The sequence below is a fragment of the Arachis stenosperma genome, chromosome 4 (assembly GCF_014773155.1).
Source record: "Arachis stenosperma cultivar V10309 chromosome 4, arast.V10309.gnm1.PFL2, whole genome shotgun sequence".
Lineage (NCBI taxonomy): Eukaryota > Viridiplantae > Streptophyta > Magnoliopsida > Fabales > Fabaceae > Arachis > Arachis stenosperma.
Genome location: NC_080380.1, coordinates 113,960,860 through 113,986,432, shown reverse-complemented (window position 1 = coordinate 113,986,432; position 25,573 = coordinate 113,960,860). Strand labels below are relative to the sequence as shown.

General features: G+C 36.1%; 1 protein-coding gene across 1 annotated transcript; it reads right to left on the bottom strand.

Annotated features, from left to right (window-relative positions):
• Positions 1–3,379: 3,379 nt before the first annotated feature.
• On the bottom strand, positions 3,380–4,612 carry LOC130975338 (uncharacterized). The gene is made up of 3 exons (XM_057900147.1): positions 4,006–4,612; positions 3,568–3,741; positions 3,380–3,519 (listed from the first exon to the last, which is right to left on the bottom strand). The coding sequence occupies exons 1-3, from the start codon at positions 4,610–4,612 to the stop codon at positions 3,380–3,382; spliced, it is 921 nt and encodes a 306-aa protein (XP_057756130.1).
• Between the last annotated feature and the right edge of the window lie 20,961 nt (positions 4,613–25,573).

Genomic DNA, 25,573 nt, shown 5'->3' with positions numbered 1-25,573 from the left:
ACATATCAATCCAATTTAATACTCAAAGCTCAATTTCAAAGAAAATAAAATAGAATTATCGTATCCTCACCTTACCCAAGCTTCACATAAGCAAGAGTGAATGTTTTCCTCAAGCTAATTGGATCCTAAAACATCAGAAATCAAAGAAATTCAACATTCCCACTTAAAATTCAAAAATTAAGGGAATAGAAGGCTGAGAGTGATTGAACAAGTTACCTATGAAATTGTTTCCATAGAAACATAGAGCTCGACGCGGTGAACGTGTGGCCGTAAACAGTGCGGCGATCGGAACTCGGACGGAGAAGTTACGGCGGGTTGAAATTTACTGTAAGGGTTCGGCACCCTTTTCTCTTCTCTGGAGCTTTCAATCTCGTTTCAGATGAAATGAGAATGAAGAAAGGGCATGGGTCCATTTAAAGCCTGGCCCGGTTGGGCCCACGGCCTGGTTTGGACCCGGTTCAACTGGTTCGACCCGTTCGGTCCAATCCTGGACTGATTTTTCCGAAATTAGTGTCAAAATTCTCGTTTCGATGAGCTCTACCTTAATTTGATATAATATTCACATTTTTAATCCTCCTTATTTAAAAAAATAATTTATTGACTAATTATCTACTAATTTAATAGGGATTTACATCCTACCCACCTAATAAAGAATTTTATCCTCAAAATTCAAATATAGTTACCTGAAAAGAGATGTGGATAGTCCTTTCGCATATCTGATTTGAGCTCCCAGGTATGTTCCTCGATACCAGCTCAACTCCAAGCTACTTTTACTAATGATACTTCCTTCCCGCGTAATCGTTTAATAATGATGTCATCAATTCTCACCGGAATTACTGGGAGTGTTAGATCTTCTCTTACTTGAATTGGTTCCGGTTCTAGAACATGACTTGCGTCTGGAGTATACTTCCAAAGCTGTGATACATGAAACACATCGTGCAAATTCGAAAAATACGGCGGTAAGGCAATTCTATAAGCCACTGGCCTAAATCTCTTCAGAATCTCAAACGGTCCAATATAACGGGGATTCAGTTTCTTAGTCTTAATAGCTCTTCCTACTCCAGTGGTTGGTGTAACTTTCAGAAAGACATGTTCTCCTTCTTCGAATTCCAAAGGCTTTCGCCTTTGATCAGCATTCGACTACGAATCTTCTTTATTTGCTCAGTCGTTTCAGCTATCACCTCAGGCCCTAATAAACTCTTTCTCCAGTTTCATACAAACACAACGGAGATTGACATTTTCTGGCATACAGAGCCTCATACGGAGCCATTCTAATGCTCGCATGATAGCTATTATTATAAGCAAACTCTACTAATGGCATATATCGATCCTAGATCACCGGCTGGTCCAAAACACAGGCCCTTAGCATATCTTCCAAGGTCTGAATAGTTCTCTCTGACTGACCATCTGTCTGAGGGTGATACGTAGTACTTAAGCTTAACTGAGTCCCAAATGCACGTTGAAAAGCTCCCCAGAATCTTGATGTAAAGCGAGGATCCCTGTCAAATATAATAGTAGATGGTACACCGTATAACCTAGCAATCTCTTTGATATACATTCGAGCAAATTCTTCCATTGTGCAACTTATTTGAATAGGAAGAAAGTGAGCTGATTTCGTCAGTCGATCCACAACCACCCAAATAGCGTCACAACCAGACCGGGTTCTAGGCAAACCTATCACAAAATCCATTGCAATACTCTCCCATTTCCATTGTGGAATCTCCAAAGACTGAAGGGTCCCTGATGGTCTCTGATGCTCAATCTTAACTTTCTGACACGTTAAACATTTAGATACATGTAATGCCACATCATTCTTCATACCTGGCCACCAAAACATCGCTTTTAAATCTTGGTACATTTTAGTGCTCCCTGGATGGATTGAAAACCCGCTCTTATGAGCTTCTTTCAAGATACTTTATCGCAGGTCTCCAACATTAGGCACAATAATCCGGTTCTTGAACCTCCATAAACCATCCTGACCTTCTGACACTCTCCACTATTTTCCCTGTTCAACTGCTAGTAATACCTTACGTAACGCCTCACTATCTCAATGAGCCTTCAGAAGTTCTAATTTAAAATCACTTGAAATCTGCAACTGACTCAAACACAAGATTCCAGATTCTTCTCTAATTCCCAAATTCAAACTTTGAAATGCTTTTAGTAATTCTTCTTCCTGTATCATCATCCAAGCTGCATATAAAGATTTCTGACTCAAGGCGTCCGCCACAATGTTCGCTTTTCCTGGATGATAATTCAATTCAAAATCATAATCTTTCAGAAGCTCCATCCATCTCCTCTGATGCATATTCAACTCTTTCTGCTCAAAAAGATACTTCAAACTCTTATAGTCTGAGAAAACATGAAACTTAACACCATAGAGATAGTGCCTCCAAATCTTTAAAGCAAACACAACAGCAGCAAGTTCCAAATCATGTGTCGGATAGTTCATTTCATGCGGCCTTAATTGCCGTGAGGCGTATGCTACAATATTCTGGTGCTGCATCAGAACGCACCCCAAACCTTTAAGAGATGCATCACAATACACTTCAAACGGTTCACTTGGTTCAGGTAATACTAATACAGGTGCAGTAGTCAACATGTGCTTCAATGCTTGGAAGCTCTCTTCACATTCTGGAGTCCAGACAAAAGGCGTATCCTTCCTAGTCAATTTAGTTAAAGGTAAGGCGAGCTGTGAAAATCCCTTAATGAATCTCCGATAATACTCCGCCAAACCTAGGAAACTCCTGATCTCTGTCACTGAAGTTGGTCGCTCCCAATTCATCACTGCTTCTACCTTAGTAGGATCCACAGCTATCCCCTGCTTACTCACCATGTGGCTGAGAAATTTCACTTCACTTTTCCAGAACTCACATTTAGATAACTTAGCATATAACTTCCCGTCTCTCAGAATTTGCAGCACAGTTCGCAAGTGTTCAGCATGTTCCTCTTCAGACGTAGAATAAACAAGAATGTCATCAATAAAGACAATAACAAACTTGTCCAGATACGGTCAGAAAATCCTGTTCATATAATCCATAAATACTGTCGGGGCATTAGTTAACCCGAAAGACATCACTGTATACTCGTAATGACCATAACGCGTTCTGAAAGCAGTTTTTGGAATATCCTCGTCTCTAACCCTTATCTGATGATATCCGAATCGCAGGTCAATCTTAGAAAACACACCAGCACCCTGTAACTGATCCATTAGATCATCGATTCTAGGCAACGAATATTTATTCTTCACAGTGTTCTTATTCAATTGCCGATAATCGACACATAGCCGCATACTCGCATCCTACTTCTTTACCAGTAATACTGGCGCTCCCCACGGAGAAACACTTGGTCGGATAAAATGCTTACCCAACAGATCTTCCAGCTAAGCCTTCAGTTCAGCCATTTCTAAAGGTGACATCCTATAAGGAGTAATTGAAATTGGATCGAATCCAGGTACCAACTCAATTGCAAATTCAACCTCTCGGTTAGGTGGAAATTCATTAATATCATCCGGAAACACATCTGGAAATTCACATACAACCGGAATCTGCTATATACTCTGATCATCACCTGATACTCCCGCAGTTAATAACATAATACCCTGACATTCAGTTCCTGAACAGTTTACTATCATAGAATTCAAATAGTAACTATTCATCACAACCGGTGCTTTTGACCCTTCCGGCATAAACTGTACTAACTTCTCAGAACAATCAAGCAAAACATGATTCTTAGATAACCAATCTAATCTCAAAATGAGATCAAGACCAGTCATAGGCAAACAAATCAAATCATGCACAAATTCACGCTGTTGTACTCGAAAGGGAACTTATGGACATCCTATCCTAGTCACCATAGGTTCATGAGTAGCATTATATACTTTCAAATCATAACCTAAAACCACCATTCTCAATCCTAATTCATGGGCCTTTTCAAATGCAATAAATGAATAACTTGCTCCTGAATCAAATAAAGCATTTAAGATTTTACCAGCCATTTCACAATTACCTCTAATCAGTGTCTCAGATTTCTCAGCACCTATGGTAGAAATGGTGTATACTCTCCCTGGCTGCTGCACCCTACTAGTCTCATACTTCTTCTTCTTCGGGCAATTAGTGGCCATATGTCCGGACTGTCCATAGGAATAGCATACTCCAAGTCCTACTCTGCACGGAACTCCAGGATGATACCTTTCGCACCTCTGACAATTCAGATCCTGCTGTGGCTGCTTTCCAAACCTTCTTCCCTGATTAACATTGGTATTCATCCTTTTGTAATTACCTTGACCCTGAGTCTGCTGCAGAACAGAACTTTCACGCTTGAAATTCCTACCTCTCGGAGCAAAGTTCCTTCCTAAAGGTCTCTGAAAAGGCACCCTCAAACTCCCTTTCTCTGCTGCCGCCTTTCTCACACAATCTTCAGCTACTCTACTCTTATTCAATAGTTCAGAAAATACCCTGATCTCCATTGGGGCAACAAAGCTCAGAATATCACTCCGAAGACCTCCCTCATACTTAATACACTTCCATTCGGCAAAATCTTCTGGTGCCCCTTGACAGATACGAGAAAAGCGACACAACTCTTTAAACTTACTAGTATACTCAGCAACAGTCATCTGTCCCTGTTTTAACTGCATTAATTCAAGTTTCTTGGCATTTCTGGCTGAATTAGGAAAGTATTTCTTATAGAATTCTGCCGGAAAATCTCACAAGGAATCGCAGCACCATCAGGCTGCAAGATACGTCGTGTTCCATGCCACCAATACTGAGCTTCACCTTGCAATTGATAAGTTCCAAACTCAAACCATTGCTCTTCAGGAACCTGTTAGGCCTGTAACGCCCTTTCCGTAGCCTGAATCCAATTATCTGCATCAGTGGGATTTGAGGTTCCCCTAAAAGTCGGAGGGAGAACTTTTAGAAATGTAGCAAGTGTCATAGGACCGTCCTCATCATTATTGTTCCTATGATTACCCTGGTTTATCTAATTACCCAGTGCCTCAGCTGTTGCCTGCATAGCTATAGCCATATTTCCCAGGGCAGCCATAAAGTCTACTGGATCAGTCCCTATAGGGGCAGGAGTAACGGTGCCTGTCCTACCTCTACCTCGCCCGCGACCGCATCTGCGAGTCGACATCTGGTCCCTATACACACCAAACAAGTGATATTAAGTTGATCAGTCTCAATATCGCAGGTCTCATGCTTTAAGTTCCAAATGCATGCTCACAAACGTTTATGCCATATATATCAGTCAGATATCCTAATAGCACATAAACACATATACAGAGAATGCACAGAACTACAATCAGTTCGTTTTTCAGGCTCTATAGGAACGAACTGCTCTGATACCATAATCTAACACCCTACCACACTAAGCTTTACGCTTAAGTCGTAAAATAGAGGTGGTGTGGTATCACGACCTCTAAAATAAAATGAGTACATATAATAGCAGAAGAATTATAATATGCTAGGAGTCTTGAAAAATAGAGGAAATAAAAATCGCAAAATAAAAGCGCAACGCTCAAGTAACGAGTTAACTTGCATGCTAAGAAAACCATAACTATTAAACATAAGATAACAGAAGTAGGAATAGAGTGCCAAAGATACAAAATAACAAGCTCCTAACTCAGCCTGCAAAGTCAAGACTGGCCAGAGAATATTTACACATATATACATACATATCCCAAAACTCAAAAGTACATATGCACAATCCTGCCTCTCCATAAACCTCTAGAAGGATCAAAAGAACAAGTTATGCAGAGAGAACACCAAGTACATATATACACATCATAGCATAACAAAATAACCCTGTAACCACTCTGCTTTAAGGGTCCAGACACCTAATGAGATGCCTCTCGATCTGCATCTGAAAAATTACAACATAGTATAGAATGAGAACCGGAGGTTCTCAGTATGGTAAAGGTGCCACACACATAATATATAAGGTCCTGGGAATGCCAGAGGCAATCCTAGAACGCCGACACTCAGATTATAGAGCTTAAAGTATTAAACAGGAGGCATAAAAGGTGGTTTTCTAAGAATATTTAAACCTAACTTAACTTAACCTTAAATCTAAGTCCCATACTGCATTCTTCCATATCTCCAACTCCATCATGCATTTTCACAGACAAATAGATAGATAAAAGCAAGCACAAGAAGGTTACAGTTACTGCAGGTAACAAATACACATTTAACATGGCAAGTACATATAGGCACACCCAAATAAAGCACAAGCAGGTAATTCAAGTAATATGCATATGATGCATGCCTGTCCTATGGCTGATGAGGCTCATCTGTCGGTTATCCAGCCAACCCGACAAGTCTGAATTGTACTTAAACTGTCCCCCGACGTGCATCCTCAAGAGTCTATGCATAGCTTTATCTCAAATAATCAATATTGCTCAATAGGAGTAACATTCCCGGGAATTTATATAGTGTCCGGTTACACTTACGTCGTAGGATCAATAGAGTATCGAGTTTTCAACCTGGTATACATGGTGGCAAGTCAAGGCACTTAATCCAGGGAATCTCGTATCTCAGATCATTCAAATTTATAAGCCATGTAAATAAATCAATTATAATTCATCAACATCCACATCATTCTCAATCGCATCTCATTCATCATCATACATTAATCATATCAATCCTTATGCTTCATTGTCACACCTCCCATTCCGTCCATCAATAGTTCCATTTCAAAACATAATTCATTCTTTTCTAAATGAATCAAACTTAAAACATACTCATTTTCTTAATAGCTCAAAATCAAACCATATAACCTTTGAATCTAAATCTTTTTAAATAATCATATAAACAAAATCTCTAATTTTTATAAAATTTCGGCAGCATCTCCTCTAAAACTCGGACTTTGCCTCCCTTTTTGGGTCCAAACCTGCTTTCTTTTCAATTTAACATACCCATCCTCATCATCATAACAGTCACCACAATAAATCTACCTTAGATCAACAATTATACTCATACAATATTTAAATCCAACAACCAAAATTCAACTAAGAATCATAGTTCACTAATCCTAGGCTTCTAACACAAAATACCTCATTATCACAATAACCTCCACAATAGTTATACCTCAAATCAATAATTCATCAAATCATTAGTAAATCAACGAGCACCAAATCAACCATGTTCATCAACAATAACATTCAACCATAATTATATCCAAATTAACATAACAACATTCACCATCCAAAATTAATAACTAATTATCTAATAAACTTCAACCAAATATATTCATCGACAAATTACTAAACATTAAACATACTCCTGCATTTCAACTTATCCTATGGTCATCTAGCCTAAGTTTTCACAGAACATTATATATTAAATGCAAGAAACATAAACCATACCTTGGCCGATTTCCACGTAACGACCAAAGCTATTTATTCAAAACCAAGGCAGCCCCTCAAAACTCAACTAATCCGCTTCCTCCAAGTTCCAATTATTTATTCACAACCTAATACACATTCATAACACATATATATCCAATTTAATACTCAAAGTTCAAATTCAAAGAAAATAAAATAGAATTATCGTATCGTCACCTTACCCAAGCTTCACACAAGCAAGAGTGAATGTTTCGCTCAAGCTAATTGGATTCTAAAACATCATAAATCAAAGAAATTCAACATTCCCACTTAAAATTCGAAAATTGGGGGAATAGAAGGCTGAGAGTGATTAAACAAGTTACCTATGAAATTGTTCCGATAGAAACGTAGAGCTCGATGCGGTGAACGCGTGGCCGCAAACAGTGCGGCGATCGGAGCTCGGACGGAGAAGTTACGGCGGGTTGAAATTTGCCGTAAGGGTTCGGCACCCTTTTCTCTTCTCTGGAGCTTTCAATCTCGTTTCAGATGAAACGAGAATGAAGAAAGGGTGTGGGTCCATTTAAAGGCTGGCCCAGTTGGGCCCACGGCCTGATTTGGGTCCGGTTCAATTGGTTCGACCTGTTTGGTCCAATTCTAGACTGATTTTTTTGAAATTAGTGTCAAAATTCTCGTTTCGATAAGCTCTACCCTAATTTGATATAATATTCACATTTCTAATCCTCCTTATTAAAAAAATAATTTATTGACTAATTATCTACTAATTTAACCGAGGTTTACATTTATACTAATGCAACTTATGTTTAGTACTTAGTTATCTCTCTTCCATTCCAGTAATTTTTATATGAATACACTATTATTTTTATCCATAAAAATTTTAAATATTGACAAAATTTATCCATAAAAAAAAATAATAAATAAAACTAAACTTATATCCATAAAAAATAAGTTTGATATCATAAAAACTATTTAAATATTAAAAAATTATCTGAAAATTCAAATTATCCTTTTTCAAATCCTAATTAACGTGATCTTTTTGTCCCTTTTAATTCCCACTACAATCTCTTCATCTACTATTCGCTTCACCCTTATCACAATCTCTTGTCAATGGTCTCTCTCTTTTAACACTACAAGAAAAATATTGAATTCCATCGAATTTACCGCCAAAAACAATCAGATGATATAAATTTTTCCGGTAAATATTTACCATTTGAATTTTTTCGTCCGACGGTAATTACCGTCGAATTCTGCAACGGATTACCAGCTCGGAAAACCAATAAATTTTTCGATGGTATTGTTGGTGCCAAAAAATGTTGTTTCGCGTATTATTACTATCGGATTATTCCTATGGTAATTCTGACGATAATATTAATTTTTTTTCTAAATTTGAAATAAATGGTCACTTTTAATTTTAAATTTAATTTTTTTCACACAATTAGTGGTCAATTCATAAATAATGAAAAACTTTTATTCAAAATAAATAATACAATATTCGAATAAATTAAAAGTCAAGTATATCAAATAAATACAATGAAACAATAAAACAAAAAACTAATAACTACATATCTAGGTAGTCGTCGTCATCGTCGGTCTTGTGGCCTTAAGTCGGCGGCGCAAAAGACAGTGATGTCTATACGTATGCCACCAGCAGGACTGTTGTCACTAGTAGTAGTGCTGCCACCAGTAAGATCGATGCTAACAACGTGCATCTGGGCCTGGTACACCTGCATCTAAGCCTCCATACACTACATCCACTCTAGCAACTCCCTCCACTCTAGCCTGAGCTCATTCGTAGATGTCATGCGGATAAGGATCTCATGATACCTCTCCTAATAATCGTTGAGCTCCTGAGCTTGCTACTGAAGGCTGCGTTGGAGCTCCTGCACCTATAGCCTTAAATCTACGCCTTCCTTGGGCTCGACGGCTTGACTGGTGGCGAAGCCTGACGACGGTCTCAACCGCTTCAGGATCAACGACTGAAGCTCAGAGCCATCGTTGGCATCCTCCCCACTTTGTTGAGACTGCTGAGTCACGGCCTCTAGTCATTGTGTGTAGGATTTTTGTGTAATTAACACAAGTTATTGTGATTAGTACGATAGATATACAGTTAATCTCTAATAATTTTATAGCAGAAGATAATCAGATTTGTATTTATTCTTATAATAGTCTTGAGACAGCTGGTCAACAAATCTCTCGTTGTTCTCCTTCAGCATGTGGGTGTACTTGAACGTCTCCGCCAATGTCTCCTCGCGATCCAACGACTTCGACTACATCTGTTGCATTGAAACAATATGATTAGGATGCCTAGTAATGATATGCAAAAGAATATAACAAAGTTATTAACAAAATTAAAGTCACTTTACATACCAGCCTGGCTTAGTCTTATGAAGGTTGTTGAGCCGCCAGTATACTTGGATGACCTGTCCGAGGCCCTGTTAGCTCTGTTAGTGAGATACCGATCTGGAACGCCTCATCGGTCTCCCAATGAACAAACAGAGACTTCTTTATTTCTGGTTAGAGCTAGGTCGTCCGGTAGTCCCTCCCCTCCAGCATCTGTTGGAGCCGCCAACCCATTCAATGGTCGAATATCTTCTTGATGGTAAGGTCATACTCAGTGTCCCACCTAAAGTGCAGCTACAACAAAGAAACTTTAAAATTAGTTTAGCAAGATAGAAGATATAGACTAGCTAAAAAGGTTTGAAACTAAAAAGAAAAAGTAATTACTGCCCATTTCTAAAACCATCACTCCCTGGTCTCAGCAGGGATCTTCATGTAGCTGGGCCAGGGATGGTTGTACATCAGCTTGGTGACATTAGTCATCTCCTGAATACACGCATTGTTGTTTAGCGCAAACCTAACAACCCACAAACAAGAATCAACCTAAATCTACTAAACAGGAATCATAATCATTGAAACTTAAAACAATAACCAGACAACCAAATCAATGTAAATCTACTAAACAAGAATCAATTTTCAGGAACTTTAAGCAATAGCCATAATCATTGAAATAGGAAACACTAACTAGGCAACTAAATCAACCTAAATTCACTAAACAGGAATTAATTTTCAAGAACTTTCAGCAATAAAGTTAATCATAATTATTGAAACTTAAAATAATATTCAGACAACAAAATTAACATAAATTCACTAAACAGGAATCACTTTTTAGGAAATTTCAGTAACAACCATAATCATTGAAATAGGAAACACTAACCAGGCAACCAAATCAACCTAAATCCACTAGACAGGAATCAATTTTCAGGAACTTTCAGCAATAAAGTTAATCATAATCATTGAAACTTATAAACACTAACCAGCCAACCAAATCAACCTAAATTCACTAAACAAAAATCAATTTTCAGGAACTTTCAGCAACAAACATAATCATTGAAACAGGAAACACTAACCAAGCAACCAAATCAACCTAAATCTACTAGACGAGAATCAATTTTCAAGAACTTTCAACAATAAAATTAATCATAATTATTGAAACTTAAAAATACTAATCAGCATTTAAACCTAAATTCACTAAATTAGAATCAATTTTCAGGCACTTTCAGCGATAACTATAAACAGAAAATACATGAGACGAATTCAGCGGTAATGATTGTGCTATTTTTTCTTTTTTTCCTCCAATTATTACCGGCGAATTTACCATCGAAAAATCGAATCTAATGATAATCTTTTTATCCGACAAATTTATTGTCAAATCTACTACTAATATCCAATGCTAAATTTGACAGTAAATTTAACGAAATTCAACATTTTCTTATAGTAAATTGAGAGGAACAAAAAACGAGGTTAATTAGAATTAAAAAATAATATTAATTTAGAATTTTTAAGTAATTTTTTAGTATTTAAATAATTTTATCATATAAAATCTATCTTCTATAGATATAACTTTAATTTTATTTTTTATAAATAAATTTGTCAATATTTAAAATTTTTATACATAAAAATAATAATTTATTCTTTTTCTATCTTCAATAAATATACGTTTCCTCCACTCTATTTATTATTTTGATGGATGTTTATCTTTTATGTCTTTTCATCGGAAAAACTAACATATATATTTTTATTTTTTATTAAATACATCCTAATTTATTATAAAGTGGTAGGCGTGTTTATTTATTTAATATAATTAATATACCAATAACTGGTAATGTTTAGGACTAAATTAAATTAATCTTTTTAGAAAAACTTTGGGCGTTCACCATTATTTTACCAAAAAAAAGGCAAAAAAAAAAAAACGTTGATGTGGACTCCGATTGTGGTATTTTAAGTAAATGATTATTATATGGATTCATAACATACAACAGAAATTTAAAAAAAAAAAATCTACTATTAATTCTTCAATCAATAGAAATCTAATATATGAATTGAGATTTGGAAAAAGTAAAAAGTATAACACTCTAAAAATCAATGTTACTAAAAATAAAAAATAAAACACAACGAATCCTAAATCTTTAAATTTAAACTTGAACTTTTGATATAAATATTATAAATTAAATGAAAATTAAAATTTGTTTAATTAACAAAAGAATGCAATAATACTCCTCACTTAATAAAAAATATTTAAAAACGAGATTTATTTATCTTGTACATATAATAGAAAGTCTGAGAGAATGTTGATGTACACTTTTTTTTTAAATACGCTCCATCATATATAATTTATAAAAAAAAAAAATTTTAGCTCTAAGAGTTAAACCAATTGCATTTTAGGTTTAGTATAAGATACTCATAGTTAATAAAATTGAATTACAATCAACCAAACTAAACTACCGGTTACTAGATTATTAATAGTTCAACAGATGAATTATTAGTTGAATCATTTGAGATATAATTCTACATACACAAAACTTTACATATACGAATAATTTCTTTATACAAGACCATATTTTATCAATTTTGGAACACAAATTAGTATTTTTGGACCTTTTGGCCTATCTAAGGAATGAAGCTGAAAGGAAAAAGGTCAGGAGATAAAGAGGATGAAAATATTGACTCATTAGCTTAGTTTTAAGTATTACGTAAGTTTTGAAAAAAAAATTTCTCTCTTCTCTCTAGGATTTTTAGTTTTATTCATCAAATTAAAGTTTCGTTTCTTAGGTCAGATTTATCACAAGTTGTTTAATTTCATTCAAGATTCAAGTTACAAAGCTCATTTCTTTCAAGTTTTTAGTTGGTTTGCAATTTTTCTTCATCTTTACGTTGATGTTCAATGTTTATGAAGTCTAGTTAATTGAACTTTTAATTGAATGTTATGAATGTTTATTTTTTTTATTGAGTAATCTTTACTTTACTTGTAATTTTCGTGAATTTGGATTTGTACTTTTACATGTTGCAATGCTAAGTTTTGTTTATATCTTTCAAATATTTGATGAAATATCTTTTGTTTATTATGGAGTACAATTTTTGATTTGTTGGCTTGAGGGTAGGATTTAGAGACGTTAGTTAATTGTACTTCATGAATGGTAACTGGGATAATTCAGTTACTTTAATTTATATGATTCTAGCAAACTTTTCATGTTATTGTTCTTTAACTTATTAGGACAACCTCACCCTAGTATTAAATGTTTCATAGTTTGTGATAAAAGGGATTAAATTTTGGATTAACTTAACTAAATTAGTATAATTCTAGCCAACTTTTTACGTTATTGATAGTTGTATTAAGATATTATTTTAATCTAGTTAGCAAATTAGAGTTGACTTTCCACTCTATTAATAATTGACTTATTTGAGTAATTCATTCTTTCCTACTAGCATGGCTTGTGAGATAAGGATAGATAATTCTAGGAATCATTCCTAAAGGAAGACTCTTTTATTCAATTAATTTATATTTTTCGATCATTTTTAGTTTGTTTATTAGGTAATTAATGACTTTCTTAAACAATATGAACGACTGCCAATCAAATAAAAACATATTACACTTTTAAATTATTCATCTAAATTTTAATATTAGAATAACAATCTGTACCTCTAGTAAAATAAATATCTAATATATCTATTATTCATATTATTTAATATTTTCATTGTCTATCTATATTTTTACTTAATCTTAATACTTATGCGCACACACAAAATCCTCGAATTTTACAATCAATTTTGATATGTCTTTCTTGAAATACGATTCAGGTGAAATAGGACTCAGATTTAAACTCCGAGTATATATTTTTGAATTGTGTAAATTTTTTTTATCAATTTGAATTTAATTTGTGATGGATTTGAATTACTATAATAACTTAAAAATAATTAACTCTGATATATCGCTCATCAGAAAGTAAAATCGGAAAGTAAGAGACAAAAAAATTTGCTAAAATGTACTCTTTAAGAGACAATTTCGTATTGATTTATCAAAAATATAAATTTTTAATGTTTTTTTTTAAATAATCTATTGACAATACTAACAATATTTATTTAGTTGCTCAAGTATTTTTTAATTTGGTAGATTAAAAATTAATTTATAATAAAAAAATTTCATTTAAAGATTTTTTGTTAGCTGTGCTACTAAATTATTGTATACACAACAATTATATAAGCAACTGAATAAAATTAAATAACTGCTTAATCAACCCAAATTGATCGTACTAGTAACATTTGTTAACAATACACATATATCAGAAAAATCAATATAGATTATAGACATAGGAAAACTGACACTTATGGCCCCAAATGAACATCTAATTAATTTGTGACAGTTAATCAAATTTGGTCCCCTCGGACATGCATGCATCAGAGTCATTTCAATCAAAGCTATAAATGGCCACTCAGCCAGAGACGCTCCACTAAATTTCATGATGAGATCCACCTCCTTTCCCTTCTTCGCCATTGTTGATAGCTACCTTTGTTTTTGAACATTTAATCTGATAAACTTGAACTACATATGATCGTTTTATATGATTTATTCCTTTCAGGATTTGCCAGCATATATTTGGATTCTACGAAAATGGTTGAAAGTCCTTGACAAAGTACCAATTTCCCCATAACATCTTGATAATCAAGTCAACCCACTGTTTTATATTTATTAGTATAATGTAATTAACTTTTACGCCCCAACTAAATGAACTAGAAAAAAAGTTTCCTTAGCAGTTTCTCTCTACAAATTAATAACAAATGCGTGTCTCAACAGAAAATAACTAGAAAAAAAAGTTTCCTTAACGGTCTAAGATTATTTAAGAAAAATATATAGCAACAAAAAATAACTTAAAAAGTAACAACACCTAAATCTAAATATCTAACACTTCAAATCTCAAATCAATTCGTTATTTTCACAGTTTTTCATTTCAGAACTGAAAAATCCTAATCTCTAATTATTTCGTTCAATTTACCCTAAAACACGAGTCAGATGAAAAACAAAAATAAAGTAACTGACAACATAACGAACACTTTACAATATTTATTGCCATTCCACTTTGTGACTTTCACGATAGGAGCTACAATCAACGTAATCAGATTAGTTATCTTGGCATAAAAAAGAATGAAACAATGAAAATCACAAAAAATAACAACAATTAAAAATAAATACGAACCAGAATGTGCATGGTGGGATTGAGAACCTAGGGTTTGGGAGAGAGATAGAGAGAAATTGGAAATTTCTAAGTTCAAAGCAAGACAAATATGAAATTCCTAATTTTATCTTAAATTTAGGCATAGTAAATCACACTTTATAGTAGACACATGTACCTTCTTGAGCTTTTGCAGGATGGCGGAGCGGAAAGAAAAAGCATCATCACGGAGTTAGATGATGTCATGGGTGGCGCGGGAGACTCAAAGGAGCGCGGCAATGCTGTGTTTCTCGAGGAAGGCGATGATCTACTCCGAGATCCTCTGGATTTTTATCATTGCGTGTGTGTGTGTGTGTGAGAGAGAGAGAGAGAGAGAGAGAGAGAGAGAGAGAGAGAGAGAGAGAGAGAGAGAGAGAGAGAGAGAGAGAGAGAGAGAGAGAGAGAGAGAGAGAGAGAGTACTCTTCTGTCTAAACCCTAACCTAATATGAAAAATGCGTGAGAGGCAAAGTGAATAAAGAGATAGGTGTAACATCCTTACTATCAGAATGTTATGCTTCCGGTTGCGCCACTCGATAGCATGTATATTACGACGACTCTCATATATTTACTAATAAGATAGGAGCCTTTAACTCGAAAACATATAAACTTTTCTTCAAAAAACCGGATATATAGTACATACATAATATTAAGAGTCCTTTATACAAATAACTCACAAACATTACATATCACGACTCCTATCTCTCTTACAAAAATATAATAAAGGCGAGAAAAAACTATGATGAGTTTGGAAAACTCTAAATTAACATTTGTGATGACTAAACATTATTAATTTAATTAATTGCAAAAATATTAATTCATATGGGCTGATTAAATTAATTTTTGCAAATATAGGTTTTGCTTGGGCCGAAAGATGTTTGCTAGCCCAAGACACATTCAGCAGTGATATAAAGTTTTATCAATCACTATGGCTGAATTGATTATCATGTTACATGGGTCAGGATGAATTTTGTTGTTGCAAGCCCAAATCAAAATCTATAGCTGTGTTGAATATTTCCTACTTTATTGGGGATGAATTATTATTATGGGCCAAGTTGATCTATTATTGTTACAAGCCCAAGACTTTGGTAGTTGCCCCAATGCATGATCTGAAAAATAATCCATCAGAAAAGCAAATGATATCATTTGCCTTGTGTCTTCCAACGGATCCCATTCCTTTTCTTAGGATGGATTTCAAATTTAATTTGCTAGCATTGGAAACATGAGAGAGATTATCATTGATATGATTGATGGCATTGAAAGCTACACGCTTCTCAGGGAAGTAAAAGTAACTTTTACCAATTAATTTGTTTAACTCATTTAATTGCTTACCTTTCAAGTTGTTTCTTCTCTCTCATCTCTTTCTTCTCTTCGGTCACTTCAACAGAAATTATGGATACCATGGAAGCTACTTTGAGCTACTAAAAAGAAGGAAAGGCACGTCTAAAGACCATCATGATGATGGCAAGAAAACATAAAAAAAGTAGCGGCTAAGATCTTCAACCATGAATGGTAAGATATAGTGATGAGATCTTGGCTTCTTCATACCAAAAATGATAGAAGGAGATTCGGCCAGCAAGAAAGAGATTCTTGGAGGCATGGCTTGTCTCTGATTCTGCTCAACCACCACAGAAGGTAGCTAGGGTGGCTACGTGACGGAAGAGGCAGAGATTGGAGCAGATGAAGCCATCATCATCATGAAGCATCAAAGGCCAGAAATCCATCTTGGAGAGCAAGCCAAGCATGGAGCGCTCGGATTGATGAAGTCTGATGACCAAGGAAGAACTAGAGGTATTTGCATGTTGGGTTTTGCATGAGTTACCTCTTCTCTCTCTTTGGCTGAACCGGTTATGTGTGAAGGGAAAGAAGTTAAGCTTGGTTTTTGTTTCAACTGTGAAGGCTTTCCCTTTCTATAAAAGGGGTGAACAGTCACGGTTTGAATCAAGGAGAAAGTGTGAGAGTGCAAGGCACAGAAGTCTCATAGCTACCTAAGCTTACAGATTTTCTTCTCCTTCAATGTATTCTGTTTAGTATTTTTCTATTTAATTTTGTCATGTCTTGAGTCTCATGGTAAAAGACAAACAGTGAGATTTGTATGAAAAAGTCATAGAGCGGAAAAAGGCAGAGAGTGCAAAATTAAAAGAAAAAGCCATAGATGTCCTTAGAGTTCCTTTGTACATCTGTGTTGTGTTTCATGATTCTGTGGGAATTCCCTTGAAAGTTGGGTTAGCACTTTACAGTTTGTAATCAGGTTGATTATAGTGAAATTCTATCATTGTTGTGATGGAGACTGGATGTAGGCTGCATTGCACTTAGCAGCTAAAACAGGATATATCTAGGTGTAATTTTCTTTCTCTTCTACTCCATTTCTGTTTCTACTGCACAAGAGCTAAAACCAAAAATATCTCGTGGCAAGTGACGAGACAAAAATAAAAGTCTCGTAGCTAGGGACGAGACAAAAAAATAAAAAAATCTCCTCAAAGACCAGAAAGTGTAATCAAGCGAAAAGGGGGCTAAGATTCAACCCCCCTTCTCTTAGCCACTGAAACTATGAATTGGTATCAGAGCCTGGTTTCAAAGAGATCAAGCTTTGCAGCTTGGAGAAAAGATCCATATGGCAGAAAGCAGTGGCTCAAATCTGGTGTCCTACAACCTTACAAAAGGACAGTCAAACAACAGACCGCCTCTTTTCAATGGGAAAAGCTATACCTATTGGAAGGAGAGAATGAAAATCTTTGTGCAAATAGTAGACTACAGGCTTTGGAAGATCATCCTAGAGGGTCCTCAATTTTCAACTAACACAAGTGCTGAAGGAGTAGTTACTCTTAAATCAGAAGCAAGCTGGACCGAGAAAGATAGAAAGAAGGTGGAGCTGAATGCCAAGGCTGTAAATCTACTCAATTGTGCTATCAGCTTTGAGGAATACCGACGGGTATCACGATGCACAACGGCAAAAGAAATCTGGGACAAATTGCAAATCACTCATGAAGGAACCACCATTGTAAAGAAGTGTCGGATAGACATGTTAAACAGTGAGTATGAAATGTTTGCAATGAAGGAAGGAGAATCCATTGATGAACTGTTCGAACGGTTCAAAACCATCATTGTTGGCTTGGATGCTATGAGAATAACACATTCTGATTCTATGCTTGTGAGAAAAGTGTTGAGATGTCTCACTAAAGAGTGGGAAACAAAAGCCTTAATTATTCCTGAGAGCAGTAGTTTTGATTCCATGACATTTGATGATTTGAGAGGAAACCTTCTTGCTTTTGAAAACACTTATTTGAAAAAAGAGTCAAAAAAGAAAGAAATTGCTTTTTCTTCTGTAACTAACCCCCTGGATGATGAATCCAGTGATAACTCCTCTGAAAATGAATTTGTGTTGTTTGCCAAAAAATTCAGGAAAATGGTGAAGTTCAAAGGCAAAGGTAGCAGCTCAAGGAAAATGAAGAAAGACCTTAGCAAAGTAACTTGTTACAACTGCAAGGAAATGGGGCACTTCAAATCTGATTGTCCCAAGTTAAAGAAAGAAGAGAAGCCAAAAAGAGGAAAGAAGAAGGGACTGATGGCATAATGGGAAGATTTGGAAAATGACTCAAATGATGATGATGAAGAATCCGAGACCAAGTCACAACCATGTCTCATGGCAGATCATATAGATTAGGTAGTCTTTCACAACCCTAACACTGATGATCTTCATCTTATGATAGACCACCTTTCTGAAAAAATAAGATGTTTTCTGCTTGATAATTGGTGCGCGAAATTGTGAACAATACTTTTCACAACTCTCATAATCCCCGGTCATGAACTCCAAAAACTTGGTAGCTCAATCCCACGGCATTACACAACTTCGCACAACTAACCAGCAAGTGCACTGGGTCGTCCAAGTAATAAACCTTACGCGAGTAAGGGTCGATCCCACGGAGATTGTTGGTATGAAGCAAGCTATGGTCACCTTGTAAGTCTCAGTCAGGCAGACTCAAATGTATAATGGTGATGAACAAAAATAACATAAAAGATAAAGATAGAGATACTTATGTAATTCATTGGTAGGAACTTCAGATAAGCGCATGAAGATGCCTTCCCTTCCGTCTCTCTGCTTTCCTACTGTCTTCATCCAATCCTTCTTACTCCTTTCCATGGCAAGCTTATGCAAGGGTTTCACCGTTGTCAGTGGCTACCTCCCATCCTCTCATTGGAAATGTTCAACGCACCCTGTCACGGCACGGCTATCCATCTGTCGGTTCTCAATCAGGCCGGAATAGAATCCAGTGATTCTTTTGCGTCTGTCACTAACGCCCCGCCCTCAGGAGTTTGAAGCACGTCACAGTCATTCAATCATTGAATCCTACTCAGAATACCACAGACAAGGTTAGACCTTCCGGATTCTCTTGAATGCCGCCATCAGTTCTCGCCTATACCACGAAGACTCTGATCTCACGGAATGGCTGGCTCGTTTGTTAGGCGAGCACTCGGTTGTCAGGCGATCAACCATGCATCGTGTTATCAGGAATCCAAGAGATATTCACTAGAGCCTTGGTTGCTTGTAGAACAAGAGTGGTTGTCAATCACCTTGTTCATGAGTGAGAATGATGATGAGTGTCACGGATCATCACATTCATCAAGTTGAAGAACAAGTGATATCTTGGACAAAGAACAAGTGGAATTGAATAGAAGAACAATAGTAATTGCATTAATACTCGAGGTACAGCAGAGCTCCACACCTTAATCTATGGTGTGTAGAAACTCCACCGTTGAAAATACATAAGAACAAGATCTAGGCATGGCCGAATGGCCAGCCTCCCAAAGTGAGTTCAATCATAAAACATGATCAAAAGCTCCCTAATACAATAATAAAAGGTCCTATATATAGAGAACTAGTAGCCTAGGGTGTACAGAGATGAGTAAATGACATAAAAATCCACTTCCGGGCCCACTTGGTGTGTGCTTGGGCTGAGCAATGAAGCAATTTCGTGTAGAGACCCTTCTTGGAGTTAAACGCCAGCTTTTATGCCAGTTTGGGCGTTTAACTCCCATTTAGGTGCCAGTTCCGGCGTTTAACGCTGGAATTTCTTGAGGTGACTTTGAACACCGGTTTGGGCCATCAAATCTTGGGCAAAGTATGGACTATCATATATTGCTGGAAAGCCCAGGATGTCTACTTTCCAACGCCGTTGAGAGCGCGCCAATTGGGTTTCTGTAGCTCCAGAAAATCCACTTCGAGTGCAGGGAGGTCAGAATCCAACAGCATCTGCAGTCCTTTTGAGTCTCTGGATCAGATTTTTGCTCAGATCCCTCAATTTCAGCCAGAAAATACCTGAAATCACAGAAAAACACACAAACTCATAGTAAAGTCCAGAAAAATGATTTTTAACTAAAAACTAATAAAAATATACTAAAAACTAACTAGATCATACCAAAAACATACTAAAAACAATGCCAAAAAGTGTATAAATTATCCGCTCATCAATAATCAAGATCTTGAACAACAAATTATCATTCTTAAAACTGAAAATGGTTTTCTCAAAGAAAAGCTAAGAGAGGCCGAAACTGCATGTGATCTTGTTGAAGAAAATAAGCAGTTAAAAGTCCAACTTAGAAGTTGTGAAAGTAACCATTATGTTGTTGCATATGTAAATTGTTTTAAGGAGAATGAAGAGTTGCTAAAAAAGATTAAAATTCTAGAAAATGACTTAGCCAAGTTTACTCAAAGTTCTGAAAATTTAAATCAAATATTGGCTAGTCAAAAGCCACTCTTTGATAAAGTTGGTTTGGTGTTTTACAAAACTGATAAGAAACCTTCTTTTGAAAATAGAGCCTCATCTTCTAATGACACAAGGTTTCAAGATCCCACCTACTTTAATAAATCAGCAACTCTAAGGTTTTGTAGACTATGCAACCGAAATGGACACTTTCCCATTCAATATTTTTTCGGTGAAAGAATGATTGGTGATAAAGTGTACAAAGTTGTTTTTGATTACAATAGTTTGGGTCATAGGATATGGTTTAACGTGAAAGGATCCAAGAAAATTTGGATACCTAAGGTCACTTGAGCTTACTTTGTAGGTATGCCTAGCATCCAAACGAAAGGAAAATATGTGGTACATGGACAGCGGATGCTCTAGGCACATGACCGGAAAGACAACCTTCTTCAAAAAGCTTGATGAATATGATGGAGGACTTGTCACCTTCCGTGATGATGGTAAAGGAAAGATAGTGGCCGTTGGAAAAGTTGGTAAAAGCTTTTCATCTTGTATAAATGATGTTCTTCTTGTAAATGGTTTGAAACATAATTTACTTCGTGTAAGCAAATTGTGTGATTTAGGATTTGAAGTGATTTTTAGAAAATTTGTGTGTTTAGTTGTTTGTGAAAAAACTGGGGATATTCTTTTTGAAGCTAAAAGATGCAATAATGTGTATGGATTAACTCTTGAGGACTTGAAAGAACAAAATGTAACATGTTTTACTTCTCTTGAATCTGAAAAATGGCTATGGCATAGAAAGTTGGGTCATGCTAGCATGTACCAAATTTCTAAGCTGGTAAAGAAAAATCTGGTTAGAGGAATTCCTAAAATCAAATTTGATAAGGATCTTACTTGTGATGCTTGTCAACTAGGCAAACAAGTTAAATCCTCCTTTAAACTAAAAGATGGAATTTCAACCAAAAAGCCATTAGAGATGTTACACATTGATCTTTTTGGTCCAACAAGAACTCAAAGCCTAGGAGGTAAACACTATGGTTTGGTAGTGGTAGATGATTACTCTAAATTTGGTTGGATACTTTTTCTTGCTCATAAAAATAATGCTTTTCATGCTTTCTCAACCCTTTGCAAGAAAATTCAAAATGAAAAAGATTTAAAAGTGGCCCATTTGAGAAGTGATCACGGAAAGGAATTTGAAAACCAAGACTTTGAAAAATTCTGTGATGACTTTGGAATTACTCATAATTTTTCATGCCCTAGAACACCTCAACAAAATGGGGTTGTTGAAAGAAGGAATAGAAGCCTTCAAGAGATGACTAGGGCTATGTTATGTGAGAATGAGGTTTCTAAATTTCTATGGGCTGAAGCTGTAAATACAGCATGCTACATTTTGAATAGGACCATCATTAGAAAAGGGTTAAAGAAAACTCATTATGAGCTATGGAAAGGAACTCCTCCAAATCTTAAGCACTTTCATGTTTTTGGATGCAAATGTTTTGTGCTTAACAACAAAGAAAATCTTGGCAAGTTTGATCCAAAATCTTATGAAGGAATGTTTGTTGGATACTCTACCACTAGCAAGGCCTATAGGATTTATCTCAAAGAACATAGAACCATAGAGGAATCCATACATGTTACTTTTTTTGTGATTCTAACTTAATTCCCAGTACTATGATAGATAATAATTCAGATTGTGAAGAAACTGGAACAAGCAAAGAAAATCACAAGTCTGCCCAAAATGAAGAATCTGTCAGTCCAGTTTTGTCTCGTCAGATTGGATGAGACATTTCCATTTTGTCTCCTGAGCCAGCACGAGAAACTGAAACAATGAGACCAACAGAAACTCATCAAAGCTCGACACCACAAAGGAAGCCTAGAGAATGAAAGTCCATGAGGGGTTATCCTCATGACTTCATCATTGGTGATCCCTCTCAAGGAGTAACAATAAGATCCTCAACCAAAAGACAATCCGAACCAAGCAACTTTGCACTCTTGTCACAAATGGAGCCCAACAATGTCAAACAAGCTCTTAAAGATCCATCATGGGTCAAAGCCATGCAAGAAGAGCTTGCTCAATTCGACAAGAATGAGGTTTGGACACTAGTACCTCATCCGGATGGTAAGAAAGTTACAGGTACTAAGTGGGTATTCAAAAATAAACTTGGTGAGGATGGACAAGTTGTTCGTAACAAGGCTAGATTAGTGGCCCAAGATTACGATCAAGAGGAGGGCATAGATTTTGATGAGTCTTTTGCTCCGGTAGCTAGAATGGAAGCAATTAGGTTGCTTCTTGCCTATGCTGCCCATAAGAATTTTAAAATGTTTCAAATGGATGTAAAATGTGCTTTCCTTAATGACTTTATTGATAGAGAAGTGTATGTGGCACAACCCCCCGGTTTTGAATATAAAGATTTTCCAAATCATGTTTTTAAATTATCAAAGGCCTTTTATGGCCTTAGGCAAGCTCCAAGAGCTTGGTATGAAAGGCTTAGTACCTTCTTATTGGAAAATAAATTTCAAAGGGGTACCACGGACACAACTTTATTCATTAAAGCATCTAATGATGATATACTTCTAGTTCAAGTTTATGTGGATGATATTGTGTTTGGATCGGCCAATGAGTCCTTGTGTGAAGAGTTTGGAAAACTCATGACTAGTGAGTTTGAGATGAGTTTAATGGGAGAGCTAACTTTCTTTCTTGGCCTCCAAATCAAACAAACTCCTAGTGGTACTTTTATTCACCAAGGAAAGTATGCTAAAGAATTAATCAAGAAATTTGGCCTAGAAAATTCCAAACAAATGGGAACTCCAATGCATCCAAACACTAAGCTTGAAAAAGATGATAATGGGAAAGATATGGATGAAACATGGTATAGAGGTATGATAGGATCACTCATGTATCTTACATCCTCTAGACCGGACATTGTTCAAAGTGTGGGTGTATGTTCAAGGTTTCAATCTCACCCAAAGGAATCCCATATTTCGGCTGTTAAGCGCATCATTAGATATATTAAGGGAACTAGTGATTATGGCTTGTGGTATCCAAAATCTGATGACTTTTGTGCTGTAGGGTTTTGTGATGCAGATTATGTGGGAGATAGAGTGGATAGAAGGAGCACCTCCGGCATGTGTTGCTTCCTTGGAAGCTCACTCAACATGTGGTCAAGCAAAAAATAAGCCACAGTAGCTCTATCTACAGCTGAAGCTGAATACATATCCACATCTGCATGTTGTTCACAATTAATTTGGTTAAAAACGCAGTTGGAAGATTACAAAGTAAAGATCAATAATATACCATTATTTTGTGATAACATGAGTACTATAAATATTTCAAAAAATCCTGTTTTGCACTCAAGAACAAAGCACATTGAGATCAAATATCATTTTATTAGAGAACATATGCAAAAGGGTACTATTGATATTCAATTTGTAAAATTTGAAGACAAACTTGCTGACATTTTTACAAAACCTCTCTGTAAAGACAGATTCTGTTCATTAAGAAAAAGCTTGGGAATGATTGATCTTGTTTTTGTTGATAATTTGTAAAATTCTGATTCTGCCCAGTTTTGTCTCGTAGGAATGGATGAGATAAAAATAAGAATGAAGGAAGGGATGAGATCCAGGGGGAGGCTGCGCAGTAGTTAATTTTCGTGGGCCATACCAAATCTTTTTTATCCCACCATGACAGTTTGTTAGTTCATCTTTTTGAAAATCAAAATCTTTTTGTGGTCTTATTAAATCTAGTTGAAAGATGGATAGTGTCAAATCAAATCTTTCCTTTCAACTAATCCCTTGATTTAAGGAAACCACTTTTTTAAAATTCTTGGAAACCTCTTGGTTAATAACCGCGCTCATGATGGTCATTAACTTCTCCCACTATCTCTCTCCAATCAGCATTTAATGCCCCTCTAACCTTCCTCCACTCACCTCACCCTTCGGCCTTCTCTTCAATCTCCATCCCCATTCATCTTCCTCACATAATGAAAAAGAAAACTGCACCAAGAAAGAGTGAAAGAATTCGTCTCTCTCAAAAACCTTCCACTCCCCAAACTCACACACACATACATATTCACTCCACTTCTTCATCTTCTCCCTCACCTTCCACCAAGTAACCCGAATCCATGAGGCGCAAGGTAATAGCTCAAAATCCTCTGGAAGGAGGAACAGTGAAAAGAACAAGGAACCCAGCGTTAATAAAGAGGAAGAATCACACACCTCACCGATTCCATCACTGCCACCTTCTCCACCAAAGAAAGCCACTCCCAAAAAGAGTTCTCAGAAGACCAAAGGTTTCGTGTTGCATGAGACAAGGGAACCCACAAACCTTGAATCATTAGAATTCAAGAACAAATTTCACAAGCCACACTCTCACTATGATCCATCAAGGTTCTCTACTTGTGCTTTCTATGAATTCCACCAGGAAGTATTGGAAAAGAGGCATATGTGTCTCTCAAACTTGGTGAACCTTGATTCTCTGGTTGCCAAAGGGATCAATCTGCATCCTCTGTTTGACAATCTCAAATGGTCCCCATTGCTTCTCATTCACAAAATGGTTTATCTAGGGTTGGTAAGGCAGTTTTATGCTAATCTGCGACTGATTGATGGTAGTCTTCACTCCTATGTGAAGCGTGTGCACATCACTCTGAACGGTGAGACCATCGGTGCTGCACTTGGATACACGGATGAAGGACCAAGGGTTTACATGTCTGACAAATGGGACTCACACGTTGAGTTTACATACAAACATGTTCTTTCTCATATCTGTGCAAATATGTCTGGATTGGACGGTACTATTCCTACTCACAAAGCTCTTGGACCAACCAACTCACTGCTGCACCGTATCATAACCCACATTTTGACCCTGCAGAGTGGTTCTCACAATAGGGTAACAGTATCTGATTCACTCATCATATTTGCTCTTGTTACTTCATCTCCTATTTCCTTTAGTTACCTCATGATTAGACATATGTGGGAGTCTATAAAAAGTACCAAA

What these genes read in the sequence shown, in the direction of transcription:
- LOC130975338 (XM_057900147.1), bottom strand. Translation starts at nt 4,612, where the DNA reads ATGACTGTTGCTGAGTATACTAGTAAGTTTAAAGAGTTGTGTCGCTTT. An exon ending in ATCTGAGACACTGATTAGAG is followed by an intron (nt 3,742 to 4,005) that starts GTAATTGTGAAA and finishes TTTTGAGATTAG; the next exon opens with ATTGGTTATCTAAGAATCAT. An exon ending in ATTAACTGCGGGAGTATCAG is followed by an intron (nt 3,520 to 3,567) that starts GTGATGATCAGA and finishes GTGAATTTCCAG; the next exon opens with ATGTGTTTCCGGATGATATT.